The sequence below is a fragment of the Pogona vitticeps genome, chromosome 2, assembly GCF_051106095.1.
Source record: "Pogona vitticeps strain Pit_001003342236 chromosome 2, PviZW2.1, whole genome shotgun sequence".
Classification (NCBI taxonomy): Eukaryota; Metazoa; Chordata; class Lepidosauria; order Squamata; family Agamidae; genus Pogona; species Pogona vitticeps.
The window spans coordinates 27,201,741-27,227,772 of NC_135784.1; the positions used below are offsets into that span (position 1 = coordinate 27,201,741).

At 42.8% G+C, this 26,032-nt stretch overlaps 2 protein-coding genes across 2 annotated transcripts; both read right to left on the reverse strand.

Annotated features, from left to right (window-relative positions):
* Positions 1-638: 638 nt before the first annotated feature.
* On the reverse strand, positions 639-2,594 carry LOC140703667 (vomeronasal type-2 receptor 26-like). Its single transcript, XM_078386845.1, has 2 exons — positions 2,313-2,594; positions 639-1,586 (listed from the first exon to the last, which is right to left on the reverse strand). The coding sequence occupies exons 1-2, from the start codon at positions 2,592-2,594 to the stop codon at positions 639-641; spliced, it is 1,230 nt and encodes a 409-aa protein (XP_078242971.1).
* A 660-nt stretch (positions 2,595-3,254) lies between these two features.
* On the reverse strand, positions 3,255-25,127 carry LOC140703680 (vomeronasal type-2 receptor 26-like). Its single transcript, XM_078386846.1, has 5 exons — positions 25,123-25,127; positions 20,989-21,280; positions 18,691-18,918; positions 17,906-18,032; positions 3,255-16,293 (listed from the first exon to the last, which is right to left on the reverse strand). The coding sequence occupies exons 1-5, from the start codon at positions 25,125-25,127 to the stop codon at positions 15,383-15,385; spliced, it is 1,563 nt and encodes a 520-aa protein (XP_078242972.1). The 3' UTR covers positions 3,255-15,382.
* Between the last annotated feature and the right edge of the window lie 905 nt (positions 25,128-26,032).

Genomic DNA, 26,032 nt, shown 5'->3' on the forward strand with positions numbered 1-26,032 from the left:
CAGTTCTTGTTAGCCTGGAAGTCTTGGAGCTTGGAATAATTAGTAGGGTTTTTAAAATAATATAACTAGATCATGAAGAACTGGAAGTCTATTAGGAAAAGTGGCTAAACTGAGTCAATAGTATTTTGAGCACATCACGAGAAGAAAAGCCACAATGAAAGACTACTGGGATAAGTTTACGGCAACAGGAAAAGGGAAAATGCAAATACTGTAGGAGATGAATTTACCCAATTAAAAAGCCCACTGTCTTGAGTTTGAGAGAGCTGAGCTGGGCTGTGCAGAACAGAACGTATTGGTCACTCATTCATGGAGAATCTGTTAAAGTCAAACCAACATCATGGCATACAAGAAGAAAACTGAAATCCTCACCATTGACTCTATTAAAATCGGGGGTGGGGATTAGGAAATCAAACCAGAATGGCTGCATATCTGAGCCTGTTCTCATTTAAAAGAGGCTGATACAGGCTATGAAGGCCTAAATCCTTCCCACAACTGGGCAGCCAAGACATAAATTCTGTGGAGACTGAACACTATCGTATAAAGTCCGGACTTGTCTGTGCAGCTGAGAAGCAGATAAGTGAACTGGACATCAAGAGAATTCTCATTTTAACAAAGGCCCATTTCACCACCCTGACTGATCACTGGAAAGTGGAGAATAGTTCATTGGGACAACAGATCCCACACAGAAAATCTGCTCCCACCGCCACCGGACCCTCACAGATCTTGATTTCAGCAATTAATAACAGTTTTCCCTGGAACCTTCTGTGAACAAAACGGAGTACCTGCCATGGCTGGATCCTTTGAGCTGCCAGGCTATCCCCACCCATTGTCTTCCTCCAATCTGATCGGGAAAGGTGTGCTGCATGCAAAGACTGTGTCACAACCTGGATGGCATTGTAAATGCTGTAGCTGTCCTGAGACAGGATCCTCTCGATCACATCCTGGGGCAGATTCTCCCTCTTCTCTTTCTCAATGCACCTCTTCCAAACTTTCACAGACAACGTATCTCTTGGAGAGAAACAACGAAATGCTGTCCTGCTTAACTGGTCATTATTAAAGAGAATCTTCTCAAAATCATTATATTGTGTCCCTTTGTTGGTCTGGATCAAGAAGGACAAGTAAACATGGGTGAACTGGAGATCAAACATTTTGAACAACAATCTCACGGTAAGATCCTGCAAAGCTGTTGAAATCCACACTTTGCCCACTGTCACTCCACTTGTTTGAATTATCACTGCAAGAATGAGCATGGTCTGAGAGTCTATTTGACAGACAACAACATTAACTTTAGTACTGCTAAGATTGGGAACCAATGTATAATATGTTCTTGTGAAGGAAATTCCTATGGGCATTTTGTTTGAGAAAGCAATACATATGCTGTTCTTTGTGATCACAGCTGAGAAAGTGCCCATAAATCTTTCTCCGCTTTCATTTTCTGGAGCCAGGAGGCCGATCCAAGTCCACCTGAAGTGCAGGAGCAGTTTGACAATCCCCAGGTAAGGAGGCTCCTGATTTGGGACTGCTCGATAGAAAAAAGGGTATTGGTGTTTCTTCTCTGGCATTTGACTGATGAAACGATAACTGACCTAATGAGGAAGAAAAAGAACAAAGCTCAGATTCTTCAGATGATCTAAAATGATTTTAGCTCAGTTCCTAACTGTGGCTACAGTAGAAGAATGCACCTTCCTCCATTTAAAAACATTTTGGAAGATAACATCCCTCACAGAAAGAGAGAGACATATTTCAGACTGTTTTACCTGATTTAGCCCAGCCCTTGCTTCTGTCAAAATTCACTTTCCCTCCTTCCTTCCTTTCTCTACAGCATCTGAATTACATTTCATTCTGGGCTACCTGACATTTCTGGTATGCAGGACATCCATCCATTGTTGTTGCTGTTTCTCATCCCTGTTCCTCTACATTTTCCACTAGAGGTTGGACATAACATGGCTATCCTGGCTTTCTCAAGCCAGTTTCCCAGGTCCTAATCCTCCCTGCACTTCTTTTCTATTTATTTCTTAAGCTGTTTGGTGAAATGAGGCCTACCACTTCTGGCTCAGGAAAGCTGATGTATGAAAATGCATGATTCTGTGGATCAAAACTGATAATAACTAAATGAATACTCAAGGATCTTCTTTATTGATTCAACACCAAAATTAGAAATAAGAAGTAATGTGTATCCAGACAACAGCATCAATAACACTCTTAACATTTATATTATCTATCTCTCACTGTCCCTGACATTGCCCCCAAATGTGGCAATCTATAGAGATTTTAAAAACTAGAAGGAGACTCACCCTCCACCCCTTTCATACCTGTGGGATCTTGTAGATGTCCAATATTGTTGAAATCTGGGTGGAGATTTCTGAGTCGGCCCCTTCCATAACCACCGACAAACCCTTCTGCCTCCCACAGAGGTAGTTTGGAACATGCTGCTGCCCCACAGACAGCAGGTCCACCAAAGCCTCAGAAGTCGTCCTTGCACTGAAATGATTCTCGTAGATGTTGTAGCCCAGAGTGATATTGGGTAAAAGGTTTAGCTTCTCGTTGATCTCACGAACAGCAAACAAGAAGGGAAGGATGTTGTCGAATGACATGCCTTCTAGACTGTTACAAAATGGGGGCTCATTAGGCAGAAGTCAAAATTAAGGACACCCAAGTTTCTGTGCAAAAATATGTTAGAATCTCATTCCCAACATACTATTTCCAAGCTCTGCTCTTAGAAAGTTTTAAGATCAGTACTCTTTCTGTGAGTGAGGTAGAAGCAAATAATAAAACTTCTTGGGAAGTCCTGACCTTGGCACCCCACTTGTAGCATCTATTCAAATACTGTATGTATTCTAAGAACCAAAAGATACGAAGGCCACTTTCTTTTATTGCACACTAAGTCTGACCCTCACACTAATTCAGAATTGCATACAAAAGCCTAAAAATGGGTTCCAACTACCTTTCGTGCACGGGAGGGAGATCTCCTTGAGATAAGATTCGGACCCACTTAGGGAAGAAAATGCAGGAAGGAAGGAAGCAGGCTGCAATCTGTGCCAATTGGAGTGAGTGAAATTTCAGGGAGCACAAGGCCATGTTGTGGTTTTGCTCCAAGAGGGTTACATCTTGAGCCCCCTGGAAATTCTCTAGAAATTAGGGAGACTCAGTGGAGGAGTTTCTTTTACATCCATTTGCTGGCAGTTTTCCTTTCATTGTTTCATAAGTTAAGATCGGATTCCTCGGAGGTCTTATTTCTCCAGTGGGATCATCGCTTTTTGCATTAGGTTACCTGCAACTTCTGGGCAGCAACATTAGTGGACGGTGTCATTACTGACAACAGCTGTGGCACTCAAACTTTTTGATAGTAAAAAGAAAAGCCCAGATAGATGATAGAAGAAACACATAAAATTGTTAAGGACAGATCAAAAGCAAAAAATCTTTAGAAATGGGGTAACGATAAATAACCCTTACAATACTCAGTGCGAAGAAACAGTACAAGAGAAAGGGGAAAACAAGAGATCTCTTCTATAAGACCAAAGAAGTAAAAAGGAAATGTAACCCTACATTACGAGTGCTGAAAGATTAACAGAAGAACATAATATCTCAACAGGATGAAATAAAAAGAAGGGGAAACCAGTATACTGAAGACTTATATAGAAGATTCTCAAAGCAAACAAATTTCTTTGAAATTGAAAAAGCTGTAATTTCTGAATATATAGTGAAAGTCATGCTCAAAGTGCTTGGAAGAATTACCAGGACTGGATGGAATACCCATAAAGCTATTTCAAGTAACAGAAGAAAATGGGTATGCATTAATAACTTGATTGTCCTGATGGACAAGACCCAATGCTAGGACAGAATATGGAGAGAAAGAATGTTTTTCCATAAGAAAAAGCATCCATAAAGTGTGACATTTACTGTATCTACATATCTGTATTCAGTATCTACATATCATTCTGTATTCAGCTCATTTCATATGGAAAATGGGACTGGATTCAGATGAAGGAGGATTGAAAACTGGTGGGATTAACTTCAATAATTAAAAATATGCCAAAAATTCAGGTAGAAAGCAGTAATGACTTGAAACATACAATAATGAAAATGAATAAATAAAATCCTCTCAAGAAATGCAGTTGACCATTAGGAACATAAAGATGAGAGCTACAGAAAACGTATGTGGCTTTAATGTTGACATGAAAGATTTTCAGATATTGGAATTGTAAATATTTTTTACTAGTGCATCCACTCATCAAAGAAACTGGAAACTGCAGCCAAGAAATCTGAAGAAGGTTGAGATCGGATGATGAAGAAAACTGATGTGAATATTTTTTTAAAATAATAATAATATAGTGCTGAAAGATAGCTTTGCTAATACCCTGAATGGTTAGAATGAAAACTTGTGAGTCCTTGATCAAATCAAGCCCAAACTGTCTCTAGGGGGAAAAATGAAGAAACTGAGTTTGTCTTACTTTGAGCACGTCATGAGAAGACAATAATGAAAAAGCCAATAATACTAGGAAAAATTGAAGGCGGTAGAGAAAGAGGAAGACTAAATATGACAGGGTGGGGCTTTATAAAGGATGCTAAAGGTTTGACGTTCAGAGTGATAAGCAGAGGTGCTAATGATATGACATTTTGGAGGCCGCTCATTCATGGGGTCACCATACGTGTGAGGCTACTTGATGGCACATAAGAATAACGAACACACCTAGGAACGCTGCAACTCCCAAACCCGGAAAAAACCTGACCAAATAAAATGGATCTGGGACCACCTGTGTCCACAGCCCTGGCTCTCCTGCTGGGGCTTGAATCTTCCAGCCTCTTTCCTGGGGTTGCCAGCAGTGTCACTGAAACAAGTGTTTTAATCAACAGATATGTCCTTTCTTTAAAAATTAAAAATTAGGAAAGAGTTAAGATACAGCTCTACTGAATATTAGGGTAAAGGGAAAAGAGTCACCTATTTTATCCTCCAGTATTTCCCACACATGGAACTGCACATATTTCTACTTCACCCAAATCCAAGATCAAGTGGCAAAGATCACCTTAATGCTAACAATTAAAGAAGAGAAAAATTCAGAATATGACTGGGCATAAAATGTGCCAAAAAACACCATTCCCAAAAAAGTCCAATCAACTCAACAGCAAAGAAAAATACAGAAGTGGAAAAAAAATGCTTTTCTAAAAACCAGCTTTTCCAAAACAATCATTTTCAGGGGCTGAAATACATTACAGAGGTCGCAATGATTTTTAGTTACACAAGATGCTCTTTCAGTAGTCAATTCGCTTATCATTTGTTCATCAGAAACTCAGAGGGCGAGTGTCCATAGAATCAGAATAAAAGTGCAAATAAACTTCGGGGGTGGGGAGGCTAAAAGGGCTGGAGCCCCCCCCCTCAGGTAGCCATGAAATAACTAGAGGTACTTCTGCATTTATGAACCACCCCCAGAACCTGGTTTATTAAGGGAAACCTGCAGGAGAGGGGAAGTTTATGATTCTCTAGAACCAGATAAAAGAAGTCTCCTTTTTGCCATGAGAAAGTTGAAAAAATGTGGTACCAGTCACCATTACTTACACAAGAATATTGCTGGAGGGAGAATGGTAGAAATTATACGGCCGAAATATAGAATGTGTTGTAGTTATGATCCCAGTAATCTGGTAATCTCCTGGCCTGTAATAGTTAAGGAAAGTCTCTCGGTCGCTAATCTTCTTCCAGGGGCATTGTCTCTTGATCCCCAAATGAAAAACACAGGGTGGCAGCATCACCATCAGCAGACACCACTGGATCATGCTGGAGATGCTCAGTAAAGCTCTTTCCATCCTCTCTTCCTTGGTTCTCAGAGCCAACTTGTTAGAAGCCAAACCCTCCCCTCAGGAGCACGACTGCAGTGCCAGCCTCTTCTCTGATACAATTGGGTATCCCAGATGCCTCTTCTCGCATCTGAAGGGGAGATTAGCTTCAATTAAAGCTCACTCCGGCACAACCCTTGCCTTTCCTCAGCATCAGCCCCAGGTGCTCAGTGGCCCAGGAGGTCTTTATGCAGTACCTTTTCCAGAATTTGCACAAAGAGGTTCCTGAGTCGCTCTGAGGCTCTCACCTGGGATTCAAAGGAGGAAAATATCCTCTGTTGACCTTTGCTGAGAAGTGTAATAAATCACGGTGATTTTGATAATTATTGGGTTCAAAAATCACTTCTGCCAGGTCAGCTCGCTTCGCAGCTGGTCCCACAGACAGCTCCAAAAAATATGCTTATTGTGACACTCGGCCGCAGGGGCTACTTCATGGGTCCCAAAAGGAGTTGTTCTGGCATGTTTGGCTGTCCTTCAGGGACGACAAAGGAGGCCTCCACCTTTTCATGCCTCAGGGGGCCACTGACCATGGGATTCTGGGTGTGGAAGTCCAAAATGCTTGGAGCAATAATGAGTCAAAACTTCAGCAGCATGGCTCATCTTTGCCTCCCTCCCTGCATAACGCAGGACACCTAGTCTCATGAGAACAGTTGGGTGAGATGGGGGACTCTCAAGAGCCTACATGGACTCTCAAGAGCTTCTTCCAGCACCACAATTCAAAAGCATCAATTCTTCGGCGGTCAGCTTTCTTTATGGTCCAGCTCTCATTTCCATACATCACTACAGGAAAAACCATAGCTTTGACTATTCGGACTTTTGTTGGAAAGGTGATGTCTCTGCTTTTTAAGATGCTATCAAGGTTTGTCATCACTTTCCTTCCAAGAAGCAGGCGTCTTTTAATTTTGTGGCTGCTCTCTCCATCTGCAGTGAACATGGAGCCCAAGAAAATAAAATATGTCACTACCTCCATATCTTCCTCTTCGATTTCCCAGGAGGTGATGGGATCACTGGCCATGATCTTTTTTTTTTATGTTGAGTTTCAGACTGTTTTTTGCACTCTCCTCTTTCATCCTCATTAAGAGGTTCTTTAATTCCTCCTCACTTTCTGGCATCAGAGTGGTATCATCTGCATATCAGAGGTTGTTGATATTTCTTCTGGCAATCTTAATTCCAGTTTGGGATTCTTCCAGTCCAGCCTTTCGCATGATGTATTCTGCATATAAGTTAAATAAACTGGGGAACAATATACAGCCTTGTACTCCTTTCCGAATTTTGAACCAGTCAGTTGTTCCATATCCAGTTCTAACTGTTGCTTCCTGTCCCACGTATAGGTTTCTCAGGAGATAGATAAGGTGGTCAGGCACTCCCATTTCTTTAAGAACTTGCCATAGTTTGCTGTGGTCCACACAGTCAAAGGCTCTTGCATAGTCAATGAAGCAGAAGTAGATATTTTTCTGGAACTCTCTGGCTTTCTCCATAATCCAGCGCATGTTAGCAATTTGGTCTCTAATTCCTCTGCCCCTTCGGAATCCAGCTTGTACTTCTGGGAGTTCTCAGTCCACATACTGCTGAAGTATGTGGCAAAGCTTTCCATTTTCTTTATTACTTTAAAGCTTGCATGCCCACGCCTCCTATGCAATACATTCCTTACTACATTAACTTCTTTGTTATCAGTCAGTACATACAAATCATTTTCTTTTCTCACTTTGTCACAAACATCATTTCTTCTCTTTATAATACACATGTTATTTCAAATGTTACTGTATATCCTTCTTTTGTTAACATTGAAATACTGAGAATATTTGTTTCCAGATTGGGAACATATAAGGCATTATTAAATTCCCTTTTCAAACCTGATACATAAACCTTTCCCTTTCCAGCCACAGGAGAAGTCTGTCCATTTGCCATTTTCACAAAGCTCTGTTCCGATGCACCTAGAAAAGAAAACACACTCTTATCGTTAGACAGATTATTAATTGCTCCGCTGGTAGGATTTTGAGCATAACCTTGCTAGCGTGGGAAATGAGTGCAATTGTACTGTAGTTGGAGCATTCTTTGGCACTGCTCTTCTTTGGGATTGGGATGTAGACTGATCTTTTCCAGTCCTCTGACCACTGTTGAGTTTTCCAAACTTGCTGGCATATTGAATGTAGCACTTTAACAGCATCATCTTTCAAGATTTTAAATAGTTCAACTGGAATGCCATCACCTCCACTGGCCTTGTTGTTAGCCAGGTTTTCTAAGGCCCACTTGACTTCACTCTCCAGGATGTCTGCCTCAAGGTCAGCAACTACATTGTCTGGGTTGTCTGGGATATCCAAATCTTTCTCTTATAATTGCTCTGTGTATTCTTGCCACCTCTTCTTGATGTCTTCTGCTTCTGTTAGGTCCCTTCCATTTTTGTCCTTTATCATGTCCATCTTTGCACAAAATGTTCCTCTAATATCTCAAATTTTCCTGAACAGATCTCTGGTTTTTCCTTTTCTGTTATTTTCCTCTATTTCTTTGCATTGTTCATTTAAGAAGGCCCTCTTGTCTCTCCTTGCTATTCTTTGGAAGTCTGCATTCAATTTTCTATAACTTTCCCTTTCTCCTCTGCATTTTGTTTCCCTTCTCCTCTCTGCTATTTCTAAGGCCTCATTGGACAGCCACTTTGCTTTCTTGCATTTCCTTTTCTTTGGGATGGTTTTTGTTGCTGCCTCCTGTACAATGTTACGAGCCTCTATCCAAAGTTCTTCAGGCACTCTGTCCACCAAATCTAGTTCCTTAAATCTGTTCTTCACTTCCACTGTGTATTCATAAGGGATTTGGTTTAGATTATACCTGAGTGGCCCAGTGGTTTTTCCTACTCTCTTCAGTTTAAGCTTGAATTTTGCTATGAGAAGCTGATGATCAGAGCCACAATCAGCTCCAGGTCTTGTTTTTGCTGACTGTAAAGAGCTTCTTCATCTTTGGCTGCAGAGAATATAATCAATCTGATTTTGATATTGCCCATCTGGTGACTTCCATGTATAGAGTCGCTTCTTGTGTTGTTGGAAAAGAGTGTTTGTGATGACCAGCTTGTTCTCTTGACAAAACTCTATTAGCCTTTGCCCTGCTTCATTTTGAACTCCAAGGCCAAACTTCCCTGTCGTTCCTTTTATCTCTTGACTCCCTACTTTAGCATTCTAGTCCCCTAGAATGAGAACATCTGTCTTTGGTGTCAGTTCTAGAAGGTGTTGTAAATGTTCATAAAATTGTTCAATTTCAGTTTCCTCAGCAATGGTGGTTGGTGCATAAACTTGGATTAATGTGATGTTGAAAGGTCTGCCTTGGATTCGTATTGACATTATTCTATCATTTTTAAGATTATATCCCATTACAGCTTTTCCCACTCTTTTGTTGACTATCAGGGCTACTCCATTTCTTCTATGGGCTTCTTGCCCACAATAGTACATATGATAATCATCTGAGTTGAATTCACCCATTCCTGTCCATTTTAGTTCACTGACGCCCAGGATGTCGATGTTTATTCTTGCCATCTCCTGTTTGACCACATCCAGCTTACCAAGGTTCATAGATCTTACATTCCAGGTTCCTATGCAGTATTTTTCTTTGCAGCATTGGACTTTCCTTTCACTTCCAGGCACGTCCACAGCTGAGCGTCCTTTCGGCTTTGGCCCAACCACTTCATTAGCTCTGGAGCTACTTATACTTGTCCTCTGCTCTTCCTCAGTAGCATGTTGGACGCCTTCCGACCTGAGGGGCCCATCTTCCAGCGTCATATCTTATCCTTTTGTTTCTGATCATGGGGCGTTCTTGGCAAAGATACTGGAGTGGCATTGCCAGCAGGTGGATTGCTTTAGTCAGAACTCTCCACTATGACCTGTCCATCTTGGGTGCCCCTGCACGGCATAGCCCATAGCTTCTCTGAGTTACTCAAGCCCCTTCGCCATGACAAGACAGCAATCCATGAAGGGGAATTCATGGGTAGGAAGGCACAAAAATGAACGAGCCCAATTTAAGTGTTCGAGGAACTGTTGCAACTGCACTAATGTAAATTGAGATGGAGTTTCTAGTTCTTGTAATGGAGAAGATGTAGCTTGCAACAGTTTGTGCCCTAGATAAAGAAAGGGAGGTATGGTTTGTATCTTTTCTGGAGCTATGTGAAGGCCTTTTTTCTCTAAGCAGTTACCTAGAGAATCATAGACAGTAGCGGGGAGAGATTGCCCCGCCACCAAAATGTCATCCATGTAATGATATACCAGCAATTCAGGGTGTTCCAAAGGAATTGCTGTAGGGCTAGAGCCACAAAATGTTGACAAAAAGTTGGGGAATTCAACATTCCCTGAGGCAAGACTTTACACTGATATCTTTGAGTTGGTTGGGAATGGTTGTACACAGGGACTGTAAAGGCAATTTTTTCCCTGTCTTGTGGTGCCAAAGGAATGGTGAAAAAACAGTCCTTAAGACCCACTATCATTAACTCTTGGTGTTGGGGTATCAAATTTGGATTAGGTAAGCCGCATTGTAAAAGGCCCATAGGTTGAATGCGCTTGTTAACTTCCTGAAGGTCATGTAGCAGTAGCAAACGCCACTTCCCAGATTTCTTTTTGATGGTGAAAATGGGAGTATTCCACAGACTGGTGGAATACTCTATATGTCCTTGATCTAATTGCTCCTTAAATAAGGCCTCCACTGTGTGGAGCTTTTCTTTAGACAATGGGCATTGATCAACCCAGACAGGTGATTCAGGGAGCCAGGTTAATGGCAAGGCTGTGTCAGATTGCAAAGAGGCCTGTATTATAAATTTGTCTGCAATTTTGCATCAACCTTGTTCAAGAGATCTCAACCTCAGATGGAAATAGGCAGAATATAAAGAGTGATTGTGATTTGTCTAGGAGAGTAAACTAGACTTTCCAGAACAATGGGCTGAGGTCTTTTCTGGGCTTGCTCATAGCCTCCAACTCCCCAAATGTCGTTCACTGGCTGGGTGGGAATAGCTTTCTGGCCAGTCTTCCTTTGCAATAATGCTAACATCAGCTCCTGTATCAATCAGGCCATTAAGGACAAGCGATCCCATTTTAAGAGGGAGTCAGGGCTCGAGTGCTCAATGGTAGTTAAAGCAGCAACTCGAGTAGAACCAAAAACCCCTATGAGGGTTGGTAGAAAGACCCATCTGTGTTTGTGGAAGGAACAACAATTGAGCGATAGATTCACCTGCAGGAAGGGCCTGTGGTATATTAGACAAGGTTTGAATAATTAGAGGTCCTTCATAACCCCCATCAATGATGCTTGGTACAACAAATAAACCCCATGCAGAGATGTCAGAGCGGGGGAGAATGAGACCCACAGTGTCTTTGGGTATTGGTCCATGATGTGCCATATTGATAAGGAAATTATCAAATAATTGCAGAAGTTTAAGTTCATCATCAATTTAGATATGGAAGTCAATGGCTATTTGATGCATTGTTAGCATGTAATAAATTACATAAGAGTATAATTTGATACTTGAAGTAAGAAGCGTTGCATTAAGAATTCATTAAGGTATTCACGAAGGCTTTCAAAGCTGGGATCTAATGGTTGTTGTGTCTTTTTCGGGCTCTTTGGCCGTGTTCTGAAGTTTGTTCTTCCTAACGTTTCACTAGTCTCTGTGGCCGGCATCTTCAGAGGACACCACTCTGTGTTCTGGTGTAGTTGGCTTGGGAGTGGTGTATTTATGGCTGTGATATGGGCTTTTGTCTTTTTCTGCAGATGGGTGATTAGTGTGTCTTATTGTGGGTGTATTGTTGAGATAAGAAGGAGAGATTATCTGTCACTGTGGTTGATGGGTGTCATTAGCTGGTCTTTTGTGTGTAGTGATCCCCAGTCCTTGTGGCTGGGTAGAGTTTGTTATCTTTTGCACGCTGTATTTTTGAGAGCTGGGAGCCAAGTTTTGTTGAGTTTCAAACTTTCCTCTTTTTTGTTGAAGTTCTGCTAGTGCTTGTGGATTTAATGGCTTCCCTGTGCAGTCTGACTGGTGTTGTCCAGTATTTCGGTATTTTGAAATAGAATTTCACACAGTGTTTTTACAGTTCACAAATGAAGAAATGGTTCAAATTAATTTAATTTTACATCTGACTTAAAATGAACAACCCACTGGTGGTGCCTCAAAATAATTCACTTCCTGACAAAATAACACATATCCTGAGGGGAAAACATGTTTCCAGAGCTTCCTCGTGCATTGTGTATTCATCCCTGTGAATTCATCCCCCATCGATTTAAAACATGCTGAACCTGATTCAAATACAGGTTCCCTTCCTACTGTAACCACGTTCTGGCTTGTGACGTTCAGGCTCTCCCTGATGAGATGATAAATCAGTAACACATTTTCATTCTTTTGCAGAGAAGTTAAAAGCTAGACTTCATCCAGACTTATGATGCAATTCCATGGCCCACTGATTTGGGACAAAGCATCACTGAACTCTTTCCAGTCTAGTTGATAGGGGCGTAAATGTCCACCAACAGGATTTTGCTCGGGATTCAATATATACTGGCTGTTCTCCTAATATTACAAACCTGTGTTTCATTTTTTAAAACAGGGACAAAGGTTATTTCCAGCCAAATTTCTTTTCTCTTAAGATAAAGACCTAAAGTGGGGGTGTGGAGGCTGGGAGAATGTCTGCTTGAAGACAAACCTCTGTTTGTCGACTGATTAAAAGCCTGCTCTGAAGCTCTTTAAGATCTTCTTGACTCGAAGCAATTCTCTTTACCGAGAAAGAGCAAAAACAAAACAATTTGGGCCCCTTAAAGACCAATAGATCTCTTTTAATGTGGACTTTTGTGGATAAATCCACAAACAAAAACATAACAAAATTAACATAGGAAAATCGAGGGGGGGACATCAGTTATAAGAAAAAGTGACTTAACAAATACTGCAGCAACACTAAAAGAAATAAATTATTAAGTGCTGAGTATACTATTCAAGAGTGGCAGATGACATCATTTTCACAGGCACAGGGAAAGGGGGGGGAACCTGACTACTGGCGACAGGATGAATCTGTGGGAAAGGATAAAAAGTTTGTGTGAACAGCCAGGTTTAATCTGTCTCCAGAAGCCAAGGAGGGATTTGGAATTCAACCCCCAGAGGGCAGCCACCTCCAGAGGGTTGCAACCACCACAGAAAAAAACACATTTGGGGGGGGGGGGGGGTCAGGCAGATTTCTGGGTCTTCCTCAGGGTCGCCTCTCACAACATCCCAGTAGAATAGGTGTGGGTGGGATGAGGAGATATTTTGAGGGAATGGTTATCAGAGAAATAGCAAGGCCCTAAATGAGGAAGGGCTTCCAATGTTGTCATCAGCACATTTGTGGAACGTCCTGCAACCCTTGCCCTAAAGAGGTTGTCTCGTGTTAGATGCTCTGCAAGTTGCCACAGGTGGGCAGGAGCTGGAGGTTGCTGCTCTGCCTCCTGGGCCACCCCTGATCTTAGGAGATGGATTCGTGGCGGCGAAGGGAGTCTTTCAAATCAGCCGTGTGAGTTCCTATGACCTATGATCATACTAAGGGATAGAATACCTTTATCTTTCTCTTCACCACCAGTTTTTATCTCAATATACGTATGTGAAGTGAAGAGAGATGTTAATTAAGGAAACATAGAAACTTTGCTATAATTACAGCAGACAAAAATAGCCAAAAACTATTTTTAAAAAAGATTGTAGGATCAAGTACTGTCCTGAGTTTTCAGCATCAAATGCTCCTTGGTGTTCAGCTCAGGCCTAAAAACAAGAATGTAATATTTAGCATTTGGGGGGGGGGGGCGTCAAAATGTCTGGAGCATAAAAATAGCTTTTAAACCACCCACAATGCCTCAGTGTATTGGCAGCACTTGAGATTGAAACAGCAGTGCTCAGCGAGATCTCCTGTCTGCTGAGCCTTTGCAGTAGAAATAGTTGGTGAAGGTTTATGAGGAAATATGTCAAATAGAGCTTGTTCTTCTTTAAGGCGTGTCTCCAAAATCTCCCATTCTGTTCTTGAAGGAAGGACATCAGAGCAACCACACATGGTGCCACTGGCATTCAGGCAATGTGAGGGCCCAGGCCTATATCCCCATGCCTGTCCCTGGCAACAGAAATCTATCGTCATGTATTCTCCTACAAAGTGCCCCATAAACGACCTTCCACTCAGTCATCAAGGCTACAGCCCTGGGGAATGTCGTTCTCTACTCTTAAGTCCCTTCCCGCTTACACCTACTTTAACAAGGTTGTCAGGGCATGTCAGATGTTAATGGAGTGGTTCTATCTTTGCTCCCTCTGCCAAGTTTATAGTGAGTTTCCGGGACTGAGCCGGGATTCGAACCTGTATCACCTGGTTCTCACATGGACGCTTTGTTCACTCCACCATACTGGTTCAAAGCCCTTCAGTGGGTGTGGGTGGGTGGGTGGGTTGGATCAAATATCTGGAGCTCTGAGAGACCTTTCAAATTTCACACATTGCCTTAGAACAAAGATATGTTGGGGGCATTGTGGAATCATAGAATCATAGACTAATGAAGTAGGAAGGGGCCTACAAGGCCATGGAGTCCAACCTCTTGCTAAAAGCAGGAATGCAAATCAACTGAACATGCAACTTTATTCAGCCAATTGAAAATATACAAATATTTTGTAATTAGCAATTGATTATGGTAAGTACAGGTGGCTAAAAAATCGCAGCCGTGAGAGATAAGCTATCCTAAAGCAAACCTTGATTTTCTTGCTTAAAGGAAATATAGATTAAGGGACGAGTTACTATGTTGGTTGTGATGGTTTTTTTGGGCTTCTTGGATGTGTTCTGAAGGTGGTTCAGAACATGGCAAAGAAGCCCGAAAAACCCACAACAACCAGTAGATCCCGGCCGTGAAAGCCTTTGCGAAGTTACTATGTTCTTTGCAGTTCCTTGTTTGATTGTCTTGGTGAAGTTCTGCCCCATCAACTACTGAATGTTAAGTTCCTGAGGACACTACGTATGTCAGTTTGTATAGCCATCTAAATATATTTCTCTGCATGCATTGCTGCTATTTGTGTGTGATTTACTGTACTGGATATTCCTGTCTCAAGACTTCGCAAGGAGAAATTTCTGCTAAATTTTTCTCTACCACTTGTCCCCTTGTTTGGTGCAAGGAAGACAGAATCATACATTCAGTTTCCCCAAAACAAAGCAAAGCAAAGCAAAGCATAGCACTTCAAGCACTCTCTGGGCGGTTTACAATTTAATTATGCAGGCTACACAAAAATGATTAGAGCAGCCATGGAATCAGCCTTGTATATCCTTCAGCTCTAGTCTTCCTTAAGTCATGCATGACCACAGTCTTTGTGACTTTTAGTAAAGATCATTGGCACACTCACCGTAGAGAAGGAGATGCCCACAGAAATTACTCATACTTTCAAATAAGTCATTTTGATGAATTTTCCTGTACTAGGGGATCAAATACCTTCATCTTTCTCTTCCCTTCTAGTTGTCCTCTCAGTGAATGTGAAGTTAGAAAATATGTTGAACGGTAGTTCATTGTAAGTACAGAAGAAAAATAACGGTCATTTCCCCCGAAATAAAATGAAGGCTCAGTTACCATTCTGGGTTTTCAACATTAAATGCTCCTTGGTGTTCAGGTCAGGTCTAAACACAATAATGTAGCATTTGGGGACAAAGATGCAGCCCAGTAACCCCAGACTGGAGGATAGGATGGAGAAGACCTGCACGGCCACCATGTACTTCCCTTTGGTGCTCAGGTAGGTGGGCACAAAGGACACCCAAACACTGCAGAAGACCAACATGCTGAAGGTGATCAGCTTGGCTTCATTGAAGGCCCCAGGCAGCTTCCTGGCTAGGAACGCCAGGGTGAAACAGGTGGCAGCCAGAAAGCCCATATAGCCAAGGGCACTATAAAACATGACAACAGAGCCCTCGTTGCACTGCAGTATGATCAGCATGGGTTGGGAATGCAGGTCAGAGTCTGGGAATGGAGGAGAGACGCCCAGCCAAACAATGCAGATGCCCACTTGTACACTGGAAGAAGAAAGGACAATGGAGTTGGCCAAAGTCTTCCCCAGCCATTTCCTCATCGTGTTCCCTGGCTTAGTGGCCATAAAGGCTACCACTACCATGACGGTTTTTGCCAACAGGGAAGAGACGGCAACTGAGAAGATGACACTGAAGGCAGTTTGTCGGAGAAGGCAGGTCACTCTCTGGGGTCGGCCAATGAACAGAAAGGGGGACAAGAAACAAAGGAGGAGGGAGCCGAGGAGGACATAGGTGAGGTCCCGGTTGTTGGCTTTGACGATGGGTGTTTCTCGGTGTTTCACAAATATACCTAACACCAAGAGTGTATTTAGGGATGAGAACAGGGCCAAGAAAGTAAGGGAGATCCCCAAAGGTTCTTCATAAGAGAGGAAGCTGATAATTTTGTCAACACATTGATCTCGGTCCTCATTCGAAAATTGATCATCTGGACATTTGTCGCAGTCTTCTGTGTCTAGAAAGAATTACAACAGCTTCAGCATTCATATAATCCATCTTACATCAGTTATCATCACTGGTCTTTTTCATTTATTAAAAGGGAATGGGGAATATATAGCCTCGAGATGTTGATGGATTGTAACTGCCCTCCATAGTAGAGAGATAAAGGTTCATGGGAAATGCAGTCCAGCATCAAAGGCAGGTCAGCATAAAACGGGATTTGTGTGAGACAGATCATATGAATGGCTGAAAAACACAGGGATGATAGGATGTGGAAGGGGGCACAGCCTGGTAACAAACAGGAACAAAAGCAGTGTCAGCAGCAGCCCAACATTCTGCCTCTGATCAATAAGATTCCAGATACATCGAACTACATAAATGAAAAGAACGTAGTAGGGATGGGAAGAGATGGTTTTTCTATTAGTGCATTTTCATCATAATGGCTATATACATCCATCCAGCTAAGAGTCAATATGAAAAGCAAGTCCAGCTGTTGAGAGCAATGACAGCAACGGACTGTGCCTTCCTGCTGATGGTGTTCCCGAATGTATCTAGGTGGCTAGTGTGAGAAACAGGGTGCTGGACCAGGTGATCCACTGACCTGCTCCAATAAATGTCCCCTTATGTTCAGTGCCTGAGAAGCAATGTTCCCCAGTTGTGCCAGTGCTAGGTGGTGGCACAACTGGGGTACCACAAGGCTCAATCCTGCACCCACCATTAATGACTTGGATGAGGGAGTGCATGAAATGCCTCTAAAATTTCCTGATGACACAACATTGGATGGAAGAGCTAATACCTCAGAAGGCAGGAACAAAATTCAAAAGAATCTTGACAGGTGTTAGCAATGGGCTGAAAACAAGAGAATGAAACTTTACAGGGATAAGTCCAAAGTGGCTGCAAGAAAGGCCAATGATAGTTTAGACCTCATTAACAGAAGTAGTGTCGCCAACTCCCATGAGGTACTGGAGGACTGAAGAGAAAATTAGACAACAATATGTCAGATTTAATTTGAATTGAATTCCTGCATAAAGCAGGAGTTGGAATTATTAATCCTCTTGATTTTAGATCTGTATTCTGGTATTCATTTCCGGGGCTCTGTACAGCATACCTGAGTGTTTTCCTTTTTATCCTCCCAGATGTATGGTATGCATCTTTAATAACATCTAACCAGATTTGAACTCTACCTTTCCGACTCAAACTGCTTACTTTATTTCATCCAAATGTACCGATAGTCAAGGTTGAATTCTCTTACAAAAACAGATGTCTGTCTCAAACACCACCTGTATTACTGTAACATAGAGTAACTATCTCAGATGCTTCTGAAGAACTTTGTACAGTGTGTGAGTGGACCCTTGCCTTAGTCCTCTGTTTTTTCCACCACCGGTGGGTTGAAGATTACCTCACACACAGTGAAGTTGTGATTTTCTACCATAGGCTCAAGAAACCTGGCCCTACACATCCTACTGGGGCCAAAAGGCATAGGATGCTGACTTCCTTTTTGGTAACCCTCCCTTCAAATTCTTCAGAAAACAACAGATGTGGGATTTACAGTGAAAAGCAGAGAGTACAGGTGAGTTCTGCTTAATTATGCTCCTCCTGATCACCTCTTTCGCCCTGGAGTCACCCACCTTCCTGAGTGGAGATGGTTCCTCCTGCACACGGGGCACAGCCATAGCAGCAGGCGGGCTCTCCCTCCTTCACCAGCTTGACATGTCCTGGATGGCAGCTTTTGGTGCATCTAGAAAAGGGCACGGTCTGAGCATCAGGAGAAGCAGCGTTGAGAGAAAACATGCTAGTTAGTAGATTCATTTCTGCATTAGTGGAAATCATTTCTGGAAAAGTTAAGATCTTAAGGGGAGACTTTTAATTGCATGCTGGGTTTTATTAACAAATGACACCCTTAACACCATTGCTTTTTTTCATTCAGGATGGTCTGGACAGCTTAATAGGACCAGGCTGGACCAGGCTAAGTAGGGTAGCTTACAGTCCTGTTAAGGTCCAGGATGCATTTGGCATGATCTTTGCATCTGCATTGCATATGCACCTCAAGGGGCTCCATTTGGCCTGCCTCCCTTCAGAAAACCAAACAATCCCCACAGCAGGGAGGCAGTCTTTGTGTTGTGCAAAAAAGAGACCTGCCATCCTTCCACAACTCTCCAAGATCTCATATGGCTCCTCTGTCTCCTGGTTGTGGATGACTAACCCCCACGTACGGGACATGATTTACTATAATCTTGCAATTAATCTTTATATAAGGTGCAGAACATGAGCAAGGGAACAGTCCTTTTGGTACAGGAACAATCTTTTCATATCCAAGATACCGTAGGAAAAGCATAAGGAAGAAAATGAGATAGAATTTTTAAAAATCAAGAGTAAAACAAGGGATTGAAGAGAAACAAGTGGTTTTCCGCACCTGGTTAAACCAACTGGACCATCCAATGGCATTTTCATCAACGGTCACCTTGATCTCAGGGGAGTCCCGTCTCTCTATACGCCCAACTTCTACTCCAGCGGTCGACTTGTTGGGAAACATTAACCAGTTCACGATATGGAAGTCAGCTGCCAGTTCCCCATTCTCATCCAAATAAACTCCATTCATGGCAATATTGTAATACTGGACATTTTTAAGAAAAGGATGAAGCTAAAAGGACAAGCAAGCTCATTAGACAATCAGGAAATCCTGTTAGACATCTTGGCCCTCACCATAATTAAAGCCAAACCAAAATCATGGAAAACAAGAAGCAAACCTAAATCCTCTCCATTGCATCTAGTAAAATCGGGGGTGGGGTGAGGGAATCAAACCAGAATGGCTGCATATCTGAGCCTGTTCTCATTTAGAAGAGGCTGATACAGGCTATGAAGCCCTAAACCATTCCCCCAACTGGGCAGCCGATCCATAAATTCTGTAGAGACCGAACCCTATAATATAAGGAGACTCCAGACTTGTCTGTGCAGCCGAGAAGCAGATTGGTGAACTGGACATCAAGAGAATTCTCATTTTAACAAAGGATCATTTCACCACCCTGACTGATCACTGGAAAGTGGAGAATGGTTCATTGGGACAACAGATCCCCCACAGAAAATCTGCTTCCATTGCCACAGGACCCTCACAGATCTTGATTTCAGCAATTAATAACGGTTTTCCCTGGAACCTTCTGTGAACAGAAAGGAGTACCTGCCATGGCTGGATCCTTTGAGCTGCCAGGCTATGCCCACCCATTGTCTTCCTCCAATTTGATCGGGAAAGGTGTGCTGCATGCAAAGACTGTGTCACAACCTGGATGGCATTGTAAATGCTGTAGCTGTCTTGAGACAGGATCCTCTCGATCACATCCTGGGGCAGATTGTCCCTCTTCCCTTTCTCAATGCACCTGTTCCAGACTTTCACAGACAACGTATCTCTTGGATAGAAACAACGAAATGCTGCCCTGCTTAACTGGTCATTATTAATGAGAATCGTCTCAAAATCATTATATTGTGTCCCTTTGTTGGTCTGGATCAAGAAGGACAAGTAAACATGGGTGTACTGGAGATCAAACATTCTGAACAACAATCTCACGGTAAGATCCTGCAAAGCTGTTGCAATCCATACTTTTCCCACAGGGGATTTTTTTAACTCTTCAACTCTTTGAATTGTCAATCCAAGATAGAGCATGGCCTGAGAGTCTATTTGACAGACAACAACATTGACTTCAGTGCTGCTAAGATTGGAAATCAAGTCTTTTCTTCTGAAAAAAACCGTTATGGGTATTTTGTTTGAGAAAGCAATACATATGCCGTTCTTTGTGATCACAACCGAGAAAGTGCCCATAAATCTTTCTCCGCTTTCATTATCTGGAGCCAGGAGGCCGATCCAAGTCCACCTGAAGTGCAGGAGCAGTTTGACAATCCCCAGGTAAGGAGGCTCCTGATTTGGGACTGCTCGATAGAAAAAAGGGTATTGGTGTGTCTCCTTTGGTATTTGACTGACAAAACGATAACTGACCTAATGAGAAAGAAAAGGAACAAAACTCAGATTCCTCAGATGATCTAAAATGATTTTTACTATCTGCTGTGTTGCTACAGTAAAGGAATGCACCTTCCTCCATCTAAAAACATTTTGGAAGATGGCTTCCCTCTTAGAGAGAGAGAGATGTATTTGGGACTGTTTTACCTGATTTAGCCCAGCCCTTGCTTCTGTCGAAATTCCCTTTCCCTCCTTCCTTCCTTTCTCTACAGCATCTAAATTACATTTCATCCTGGAATAACTCACTCCTCTGGTATGCACGACATCCATCCATCGTTGTTGCTGTTTCTCATCCCTGTTCCTCTACATTTTCCACTAGAGGTTGGACATAACATGGCTATCCTGGCTTTCTCAAGCCAGTTTCCCAGGTCCTAATCCTCCCTGCACTTCTTTTCTATTTATTTCTTAACCTGGTTGTGTGAAATGAGGTCTACCACTTCTCACTCAGGAAAGCTGATGTAGGAGAAGGAATGATTCTGTGGATCAAAACTGATATCATATAAATGAAAACTCAGGGATCTTCATTATTGGTTCAACATCAAAGGGAGGAACAAAAAGTAATTTATATCCACACAACAGCATCAATAACACTTTAAATATTTATATCATCTGTCTTTCACCCTCCCTGACATTGCCCTCCCCAATGTGGCAATCTATAGAGATTTTAAAAAATACAAGGTGACTCACCCTCCACCCCTTTCATACCTGTGGGATCTTGTAGACGTCCAATATTGTTGAAATCTGGGTGGAGATTTCTGAGTTGGCCCCTTCCAGAACCACCGACAAGCCAGTCTGCTTCCCACAGAGGTAGTTTGGAACATGCTGCTGCCCCACAGACAGCAGGTCCACCAAAGCCTCAGAAGTCGTCCTTGCACTGAAATGATTCTCATAGATGTTGTAGCCCAGAGTGATATTGGGTAAAAGGGTTGGATTCTCGTTGATCTCACGAACAGCAAACAAGAAGGGCAGGACGTGCCAGAATGTCGTGCCTTCTAGACTGTTACAAAAAGGGGGCTCTTTAGATAGAAGCCAATAATAAGACCTCTTGGGAAGTCCTAACCTTAACACTGGACTTGTAACATCTATTCAAAATTTATTCATATATATAGTCCAAGAACGAAAAGAAACAAAGGCCACTTTTTTTTACTGCACATTAAGTTTGACCCTCACAACAATTCCGAATTGCATACGAAAGCCTAAAAATGGGTCCCAACTACCTTTCGTGCACGGAAGAGAGATCTCCTTGAGATAAGATTCGGACCCACTGAGGGAAGGAAATACAAGAAGGAAAGAAGCAGGCTGCAATCTGCGCCAATTGGAGTGAGTTAAATTTCAGGGAGCACAAGGCCATGTTGTGGTTTTGCTCCAAGAGGGTGACATCTTGAGCCCCCTGGAAATTCTCTAGAAATTAGGGAGTTCATGGCTGGGTGTGTAATTTCACCTCTCACCTCCTATATCTCAGGAGAGAAACTGATGTCACAGGTATCCTGTGATGTGGAAATGAAGATCCTGAGAAGCTAACAGAGTGCTAGACTGAGTGGAGAAATTTCTTTTACATCCCACAGTTGGCAGCTTTGCTTTCATTGTTTCATAAGTTAAGATGGGATTCCTCTGCGGTCTGACTTCTCCAGTGGGATCGTCGCTTTCTGCAACAGGTTACCTGCAACTTCTCTTACTTCCTTTATCCTCCTATTCTCCTTTTCTGCTTCGTTAAGCTGCACAGAAGTGAGTAATTCAAGGAAACATCAAGGCTCAGTGGAAATTTGAATCCAAATCTCCCTAGTGCTAGTCAAAAAACGTGTTGCTTATATACCACCCCATAGCACTTCAAGCACTTCCTGGGCTGTTTACAAGTTAATTATGCAGGCTACACATTGCCCGCAAACTGGATACTCATTTTACCAACCTTGGAAAGATAGAAGTCTGAGCCAACCTTGGGACAGCTACCTGGGATTGAACCCCGGCTCTTAAGCACAGTTTTGGCAGCAGTACAGCTGTTAAATCACTGCGCCACAAGGCTCCTGCATTGAAGGCTACATTCTGGGTCTCCTCAGGTACAGGAACACACTACACATCTGGCAAAAACCACAAAGTACTTGCACCTGCACACCTAAATATGGTGAGGAAGTTTCAAAGGGTTGTGACAATATAATATAATGGGGAGAGTCCATTGTCGTCAGGCTCATAATTGGTCACATCAGCAGGTCATTCTACTGGCAATGAGGGCAAATAAATTCCTGAACGACAGCTTCTAGGCAGCAACATTACTGGACGATGTCATTACTGACAAGACCTGTGGCACTCAAAGTAACTTTTGTTGCTGTGCGAAGAAGGCAAAAGGAGGAATGTTTCGCGCTAGAAAACTGCACAGTGAGGAAGGCACTCAGTCAGCTGATAGGAAAAAGCAAAAGACAAGGAAGAATAACTCTGCTACTAATGAAGCAACTAGATTAACGTTGCCACAATAGCTGGTGGCTGATGCGCAGCAAAGTCTGATGCCGTAATTCAACTGCAGTTGGACAATGGGACATGAGAAATAGGAACCAAGGTAAACTGGAAATTGTAAAGCAAAAAATTGAACATTCAAAAATTATAGCGCTTGGTGTGAATGAACAAAAATGGACTGGAACCGGATATTAACCATCAGAAAATAACTTATTTTACTATTCATATGAAAGAATCAGAAAGCAACAATGCTTCTAATGCTGAGGCAAGATGAAGCTGAGAAATTTAGAGATATGAAGCAAAGAATGATACCATAACATCAGCCAGACGTCTTGGGAAAACTTTTAACATAAACATCATAAACAATCAAGATTAGACCACTGTAATGCGCTCTACGTGGGGCTGCCTCGAGGCTGATTCGGAAACTTCAGGTGGTGCAGAATGCGGCGGCCAGACCTCTCAGTGGTGTGAAAAAATTCCAACATATTTCACCCACTCTGGCCGCATTGCATTGGCTGCTCCTCGCCTTTGGCACATAACAATAATGAACACACCTAGGAACGCTGCAACTCCCAAACCCAGAAACAACCTGACCAAATAAAATGGATCTGGGACCACCTGTGTCCACAGCCCTGGCTCTCCTGCTGGGGCTTGAATCTTCCAGCCTCTTTCCTGGGGTTGCCAGCAGCGTCACTGAAACAATTGTATTAATCAACAGAAATGTCCTTTCTTTAAAAAATAGAAAAGAGTTAAGATACAGCTCTACTAAATATTAGGGTAAAGGGAAAAGAGTCACCTATTTCATCCTCCAGTATTTCCTACACGTGGAACTGTACATATTTCTACTTCACCCAAATCCAAATTCAAGTGGCAAACATCACCTTATTGCTAACATTTAAAGAAGAGAAAAGTTCAGAATATGACTGGGCATAAAATGTGCCCCAAACCCCACCCGCAAAGAAGTCCAATCAACTCAACAGCAAAGAAAAATACAGAAGTGGGAAAAAATCTTAACAATATTTGCTTTTATAAAAACCAGCTTTTTGAAAACAATCACTTTCATTACAGAGGTCACAATGATTTTTAGTTACACAAGATGCTATTTCATCAATCATTTCGCCTATCATTTGTTCATCTGAAACTCAGATAGCGAGTGTCCATAGAAACAGAATAAAAGTGCAAATAAGCTTCAAAGGTGGGGAGGCTAAAAGGCCTGGAGCCCCCCCTCAGGTAGCCACGAAATAACTAGAGCTACCTCTGCATTTATGAACCACCCCCAGAACCTGGTTTATTAAGGGAAACCTGCAGGAGAGGGGGAAGTACATGATTCTCTAGAACCAGATAAGAGAAGTCTCCTTTTTGCCATGAGAAAATTGGAAAATGTGGCACCAGTCACCATTACTTACACAAGAACATTGTTGGAGGGAGAACTGTAGAAATGATATGGCTGAAATATCGAATTTCCGGTAGTTATGATCCCAGTAATCTGGTAATCACCTGGCCTGTAATAATTAAAGAAAGCCTTTTGATCTCTGATCTTCTTCCAGGGGCATTGTCTCTTGATCCCCAAATGAAAAGCACAGGGTGGCAGCATCAGCATCAGCAGATACCACTGGATCAAGCTGAAGATGCTCAGTAAAGTTCTTTCCATCCTCTCTTCCTTGGTTCTCAGAGCCAACTTGTTAGAAGCCAAACCCTCCCCACAGGAGCACGACTTCAGTGCTAGCCTCTTCTCTGATACAACTGGGCCTCCCAGACGCCTCCTCTCGCATCTGACGGGGAGATTAGCTCAATTAAAGCTCACTCCGGCACAACCCTTGCCTTTCCTCAGCATCAGCCCCAGGTGTTCAGTGGCCCAGGAGGTCTTTATGCACTAGCTTTTCCAGGCTTTGTACAGAAGAAGTTCCTGAGTCGCTCTGAGGCTCTCACCTGGGATTCAAAGGAGGAAAATATCTTCTGTTGACCTTTGCTGAGAAGTGTAATAAATCACTGTGATTTTGATAATTATTGGGTTCAAAAATCACTTCTGCCAGGTCAGCTTGCTTCGCAGCTGGTCCCACGGACAGCTCCAGAGCACAGGCTACTTCATGGGTCCCAAAAGGAGTTTTTCTGGCATGTTTGGCTGTCCTTCAGGGAAGACAAAGGAGGCCTCCATCTTTTCATGCCTCAGGGAGGCCACTGACCATAGGATTCTGTTTGTGGAAGTCCAAAATGCTGGGGCCAATGCTGAGTTAAAACTTCATCAACACAGCTCACCTTGTTCTCCCCCCTCATTCTCTCCCCTTCCCCAACGGTCGGTGCTGGGAAGAGATTAGTAGTGCTTTATTTATTTATTTATTAGACTCCTAAAACGCCGTGGCTATGTTCAAACATGCAGTTTGGAGGATGGGGTACGCCATACCCTCAGGTTGCATTACCAGCCCAGTTTAACACCGCGGCTGGCGTGGGTGTGTGGCCATACCCGTCTGTCCCTGACATGGGTTATAATACCGTGCTTCTATGATCTTTACCATATGCCAATTAATCAAGGCCTTTGGGTGATCACCTCACCCCAGCGACTGAAGAAAAAAATATAGAAGGATCAATATCTGGATTTTTTTTCAGTCGCTAAATAAAGATGTGGAACAGAAGCACGTGGACAAGGAGGATGATAAGGACAAGGAGAGGCGTAGGATGAAGAAGCCGGATAGGACATGGTCCAACTGGCTACCAGGGTTCTTAATTTATGCTGGGGTGATTGTTAAGGCTTAACTGTGGCGAACACAATCCCTCTTCCAATATCTCAATTTGATATACAGGGCGTATGTAGATTTTGCAGGGGAGGCCTGGCTGCATTATGACGAATCGTTCTGTATGAGTGCAATTTCCCCAAATCTTCACTGTGATGAGCCACTGCCGGGTCTCTGGATGTGGCACATGACACCAGCCAGACCCAATTTGGGGGACAGGTTTGATAGTGGCCATTTGAACAGAAAGGTCACCCTGAATCAGAATCCCCGCGTAGGAGCGGGTCAGGTGGTTCAACCCCTCCTGCTTTGTTGGGAATACAATGCCAAGGGCGCTTGCACTAGAAAACCATGATGTTTCAGGCATGAGTGTTCAGCATGTGGGGGTCATCATCCCACCACCTCATGTTTTAGAGAAGGGGCCCAGTGTCAGAATAAGGGCCCAGGATGTGGTTAATTGACCCGGCCCAATTAAGGTTACAGTTCTGGAAGAGTGGTTGAGGGAGTATCCCCACAGAGAGGATGCTAGTTACCTGTTGGAGGGATTCAAACATGGCTTTAGGATTCCAGCAACTGGA

Coding starts and splice junctions, on each gene's coding strand:
- LOC140703667 (XM_078386845.1), bottom strand. CDS start 2,594: ATGTCATTCGACAACATCCTTCCCTTCTTGTTTGCTGTTCGTGAGATC. Junction 1,587..2,312: donor ACATCTACAAGATCCCACAG/GTATGAAAGGGG, acceptor CTTCCTCATTAG/GTCAGTTATCGTTTCATCAG.
- LOC140703680 (XM_078386846.1), bottom strand. Junction 18,919..20,988: donor ACGTCTACAAGATCCCACAG/GTATGAAAGGGG, acceptor TTGTCCTTTTAG/CTTCATCCTTTTCTTAAAAA. Junction 18,033..18,690: donor GGTCCAGTTGGTTTAACCAG/GTGCGGAAAACC, acceptor CCTGATGCTCAG/ACCGTGCCCTTTTCTAGATG.